The following is a 6,136-nucleotide window of genomic DNA, read 5'->3' as shown; positions in this document are numbered from 1 at the left end:
AAAAAATTAATTGTCTAAGAAGATGTATAACTTCTATTGTCGACCTTCCAGGCATGAACCCAAATTGATTTTCTGTCACTGTGGTCTCCTTCCTTAATCTTTTTTCTATTATTTTTTCTCGAAGTTTCATAGTATGACTCATTAGTTTAATACCCCTATAGTTTGCACAATTTTGTATGTCTCCCTTATTCTTATATAAGGGAACTAGAGTACTTATCCTCCAATGATCAGACATTCTTTTCGTTTTCAATATCATGTTAAATAATTTTGTAAGCTATTCAATACCTTGTTTTCTTAAGCACTTCCATACCTCTATCGGAATATCATCTGGTCCAATGACTTTTCCATTGTGCATCTCATTTAAAATTTATTTTACTTCTGAAGTTTGATAAAAATTAAAATTTCGATGCTCATTTGACCTAATTAAATTACCTAAGTTAAGTTGGTCTCCTAAACCTTCATTAAAAAGTTGATGAAAATACCTCTTCCACCGCTCTTTTATTTCTCCATCGCTTACTAATACCCTATTACATTCATCTTTAATACATTTAATTTGGCTAAGATCTCTTGTTTTTCTTTCTCTCACTTTAGCTATTCTATAGATGTCTTTTTCCCCTTCTTTTGTATCCAATTTTTGATATAACCGTTCAAAAGTTTCATTTTTTGCTTCACTCACTACTTTCTTAGCTTCTTTCTTGGCTATTGTATATTTTTTTAAATTTTCCTCGTTCTTACAAATATATAATTCCTTATAAGCTATTCGTTTTTCCTTCACTTTCTCTTGTACTTTCTCATTCCACCACCAAGATTCTTTACTTAGCGGTGCATGCCCCTTTGACTCACCGAGGACACTCTTAGCTACTATTTTCAACTTTGATACCATCTTATCTCATGTTGTATTAGAGTCATCGTATATTTCACCTAATGCTTGTACTTCTACCTTCTCTTTAAATATATGTTGTTTCCCATCCTTTAACTTCCACCACTTAATTCTAGGAATTGTATATATTTTCTTTCTATTGATACTATGTTTGAGGCGTATATCCAACACTACTACCCTATGTTGGGTAGTTAAGCTTTCTCCAGGGATGACTTTGCAATCTTTACAAATCTTTCTATCCTTCTTCCTAACCATAAGAAAGTCAATTTGCGATCTATTATTCCCGCTTTTGAATGTGACTAAGTGTTCTTCTCTTTTCTTAAAAAACGTATTAGCTAATATAAGGTCATATGCTATCGCAAAATCTAATATAGTTTTCCCTTCCTCATTCCTCGTTCCAAACCCATAACTCCCATGTACTCTCTCATATTCCTCATTTTTTAATCCGACATGCCCATTTAGATCACCTCCTATTAAAATCATTCATTTGGTGGAATATTTTGTAATATTTCATCTAAGTCCTCCCAAAACCTTAATTTGGTAGCTTCATCTAATCCTACTTGTGGCGCATATACGTTAATTATGTTCATAGTTTCTTTCGCCACTATTATCTTAAGGGTTATAATTCTATCCCCTTTTCTAACTACTCCTACAACTTCATCCTTTAACAAACTATCTACAATAATACCCACTCCATTTCTTGTTTTACTCTTTCCCGTGTACCATAACTTAAAATCCGAGTTCTCTATCATCTTTGCCTTCTCACCTGTCCATTTTGTCTCTTGTACACATAAAATATTAATTTTTCTCCTAATCATCATATCTACTACCTCCATTGATTTACCAGTGAGAGTTCCTATGTTCCATGTTCCAAATCTTAGATTATTAGTTTTCCTATCATATTTGTTCTTATCTAACCTATGGTGTGAGAACTCTTGCCTATTTAACACTACACCCAAGTTCTCATGGAGATGTAGCGATCCTTACTGAGACGTTACAGTCGGACCCTGTAACGCGAACTCTTGCATATTTATCACTACACCCGAGTTCTGGAGATGTAGCGGTCCTTGTCGAGACGTTACAGTCGGACCCTACAACGCGTTCCTTCCGGGGAACAACCTAGCATTAGCACAATAGTTTAATGGATTCATTCATGAAATATTTGCCATAGTTTGACGCTGGCTGGCAACCTAACGCAACCCTCCTCCTTTATCCGGGCTTGGGACCGGCCATGACCAGTCATCATGGGCAGACATTGTCAATCATAGAGAAAAAGTGTAGTCCAATAAATTTGTCACCTTAAGTTCATATGGGTACTACAATTCAATATATTTTTTTTTGACAAATTGAGTTTTTACAGTATTTTGGAATCAACTTGAGAAAGAGTATTATCAACCCTAGGGACCTAAATCTACTTATAATTATATGGATTAATAATAAACATAGGTCAAGGAGACTTCCTAGTATAACTAACCTTAGTAATTTTTCCCTATATTCTAACATTTGTAGATCTGCTGCATTTTTTAAGAATGATAATTTAGTCATGGTGTCCTTCATTGAACTTATCCACTCAGTTCATCTTCTCAACAGTTTTGTGCATTCTTACAAATGAAGGATGTAGCTAGTTCAGCTGGGTAGGCAGTCAATTGAATACTTTGTTTGCGTAAATGCATAAATCTCTTTTTTTTCTTAGATAAGTGATAGATTAATTTACATGGTTTTGTTCAATCATCCAGTAGACATTGATATATCCCTTTTAATGTTATAGTGTTTTGGATCATCTTAATCAAAAAGGATAGAGCATTTCTTTTGTGCATGATTTTGATACACTGAACAAGTTCCTATGCCAAAACTTTAAGCACACATTTCACTGTAACTCAGAAGAAGAGTTGCAATACCTGGATCAAGACTATGCTTGGCGTTTCATTCTTGAAATGCAAGATCATCTAGTCTGTTTGCATTGATTTCTGTCTGTATACTTTGATGAACACATTTTTGTGTGTCATTTTGGCGTCATATTTGTGCCTTAAGTTTTCCCCCCTGTTTTAAATTTGTTCTGCTGTTGGATTTGGGTCGCATTTTAAATATTTGAAATTCTGATGTATATACTTCTAATATGCTAGTAGTAACACTTTGACCGTTGTTTATCTTCTGTATCATAGATTTTTGAGTACTTTGCCTCATCTAAGAACCCAGAAGGAGAAATATGTATGACACCTGCTGATTTGATGAGATCAGTTGTTCCTGTTTTTCCTCCGTCAGAGTCTGATATTGTGAGAGAAGGATATCTAAAAGGAGAGCATCATCCTGGGGAATTGCATTGTTCTCCATCTAAATTTTTTATGCTTTTTGATACTAACAACGATGGACTTATTTCCTTCCCGGAGTAAGTCAAAGTTATTTAGTTCTTCAATATCTATAGATATGCTAACCCATCAAGAATTTTACCTTGTTTATCGTGTTGTAACAATATTTCCCTTTCTCTGCCTACATTTTGCCTTCTTACCAGGTACATATTTTTTGTGACATTGCTGAGCATTCCTGAATCAAGCTTCAGCATTGCTTTCAAAATGTTTGATCTTGACAACAATGGGTGGGTTTCATTCATATAACATATTTACTTTGTTGCATTTTTCCCCATTTTGGTCCATATTTATTTACATAGTAAATATAATTTCTCTCTGTGAGGAATACACATTTTCTTTGTATATACTTGATAAATTCAAGATTCCATCTGACTTTACCAAGAAAATATGATCTGTAATTCCTAGAAAAATCGTGTTGTAGATTTTATTGCTAAAAGTTCTTATAGTGATGCTGTTGTGGGCAGGCACATGGCTGGCATGTTGATTAATTAAGACAAAATAATTGAAGAACAATTTAGTTGAGAATGTTTGATGTGCTTGTTTTATGAGGTAACCTTACAGAGTATTTTACCTGTGTATCAGGTTGGTAAAGCTTTTCTCAAATAAATGAATGATACTGTTGCACATGGCTGGCATGTTGATTAATTAAGACAAAATAATTGAAGAACAATTTAGTTGAGAATGTTTGATGTGCTTGTTTTATGAGGTAACTTTACAGAGTATTTTACCTGTGTATCAGGTTGGTAAAGCTTTTCTCAAATAAATGAATGATGCTGTTGTACTTACTTGCTGGAAATTCTCTGCTGGGGCATGGTGTTTTATCGTTTCAAAAGCTAGTATGTTTGTTTGTTGTATTTTCAATATATCAAATGAAATTGGCTCCCACATAGACTCTTGCCTAGTAAATTTACTTAGCGATTTCTTTTTTCATCGTTAACTTTTATGAAGGCTATTCAAATTGAATTATCACTAGTATAATAATTGTGTGATTATTTCTGGCCAAGTCAGAAAGGGAGAGAGATAGATCTTCCTATCTCTTTATCGTTGGTAAATTGTTTTTATTTTCATCTGGATTATTCTACCTTTATTTATCCATGACCTTATGTGAACACTAAAATTGATCTTCTAATAATATACTCCTTCCATCTGTTTTGACCCACTAGTTTGTATTTCATACTAATAAATTAATATCTATATCATTCATGTGCAAGTTCACAAGTTCACTTCATTTTGGATTGAGGTTTGGTTACAGGATGTATACTCACTAATCAATAGTTGGCAGTACCAGAAACAATGGACTTTTAAATTTACCTAATATTGTCATCTATATGATCTACCTTTTCCAGAGAGATAGAAAGAGAAGAGTTCAAGAAAGTGATGGCATTGATGCGCTCTAACAACAGACAAGGGGCTTCTCATAAAAATGGATTACGTATTGGTCTAAAAGTTGGTGGTTCTATAGAGGATGGAGGTCTGGTTGAGTACTTCTTTGGCAAAGATGGGAAAGGGTCTCTCCCACATGATAAATTTGTTCAATTTCTTAGTAATTTGCACGACGAGGTACTGCATCTTGTCATCTTTACTCCACTCAACATTTTATATAGTTATGACATCCTTAAACCTTCTTCTACATTGAAACTTCAAATATGTGGTTATATGCATAGAATATCGTGCTGTTTATCATCATTTTATATCTGATAACTTCTTTCGTAAAAGTTAAAACAAATCTTTGATGAAAATGGGCAGTCTCTTATAACTTGAAAACCATTCATCATCCAATTTTTATTTCCTGTGACACCAGCTTAAACTTGGTTATTGACTTTTTAATAATCCTTCTATTTGTTCTCATTGTTTAGATTGTGCGCCTAGAGTTCACACATTATGACTTTCATTCAAGAGGGTCTATATCTGCAAAAGACTTTGCATTATCAATGGTTGCTTCAGCAGACATGAACGATATAAACAAGTTACTAGAAAGAGTGGATGAATTGAACAATTGCCCTTCTCTTAGAGATATCTGCATTAGCTTTGAGGTGAGACATTTTCTTTGACAAAGTAAGATGATCAAACTTTTCATTGTCTTGTGTAATCATGTAATATCAGGAGTTTAAGGCATTTGCTGAGTTGCGTAGAAGATTGAGACCGTTGGCAATAGCAATCTTTAGCTATGGGAAAGTAATTGGCTTGTTGACAAAGCAAGACTTCATAAGGGCAGCATCCCATGTAAGACAAATATCTTGCTATCCTTGGATGATTATGAGCTGGTTTCACTTATATTTGAGAACTCATGGGACCTGCCTTCTTCGAAATCTGAATATATATACACACACACACACACTCTATATTTTATGAAATAAATTCATGTGACAGGTCTGTGGAATCACATTAACTCAAAATGTGGTCGATATCATATTCCACGTGTTCGACACAAATGAAGATGGGAACTTGAGCTCGGAGGAGTTCTTAAGAGCCTTGCAGCGTCAAGAAACTGAGATCCAATTGCCTAGAGAAGCGGGCATCATGGGGCATTTGTTGTGCATGTTAAATTGCAGTAGACGCTGCTCCTCGCCTCGAGTATTCTAACTGGTAACAACTTCAGACTCTAATTATAGACACAAGGATTTAACGTCCAAAGTGGCCACATTTTTTGCTGTGGAGCAAGCATTTGGACAATGTTAAGTAAATTCATAATTGTCCTTAGTTTCAAATTGTAGCAACATATAGAGGATGCATATGTTCGTTTGACTGTCACAAGAGCGAACTTTTTGATCTCCACTATTTATTAAAAGAAGACCCCTATTAATTTGATGTTCGTACTGTCTTTTTTTTTTGTGTGTTTGTCTGTTTATCTTTGAGTGTTTTCTGAGAGAAACTAAAAATGAAATCAAAC

The 6,136-nt window shown here is 34.3% G+C and overlaps 1 protein-coding gene across 1 annotated transcript in view; it reads left to right on the top strand.

Annotated features, from left to right (window-relative positions):
- The window catches only part of LOC122052988 (calcium uptake protein, mitochondrial-like), a 9,881-nt gene extending 3,823 nt beyond the window's left edge, over positions 1–6,058 (top strand). Inside the window, exons 3-8 of the mRNA XM_042614785.1 lie at positions 3,043–3,266; positions 3,390–3,473; positions 4,593–4,806; positions 5,103–5,279; positions 5,350–5,469; positions 5,617–6,058. Of these exons, the coding sequence (XP_042470719.1) occupies positions 3,043–3,266; positions 3,390–3,473; positions 4,593–4,806; positions 5,103–5,279; positions 5,350–5,469; positions 5,617–5,829 (1,032 nt within the window). The 3' untranslated portion in view covers positions 5,830–6,058. The remainder of the gene's footprint in view (positions 1–3,042; positions 3,267–3,389; positions 3,474–4,592; positions 4,807–5,102; positions 5,280–5,349; positions 5,470–5,616) is intronic.
- The last annotated feature ends 78 nt before the right edge of the window (positions 6,059–6,136 follow it).

Source organism: Zingiber officinale, chromosome 3A (genome assembly GCF_018446385.1).
Source record: "Zingiber officinale cultivar Zhangliang chromosome 3A, Zo_v1.1, whole genome shotgun sequence".
Lineage (NCBI taxonomy): Eukaryota > Viridiplantae > Streptophyta > Magnoliopsida > Zingiberales > Zingiberaceae > Zingiber > Zingiber officinale.
This window is presented reverse-complemented; position numbering and strand designations above follow the sequence as displayed.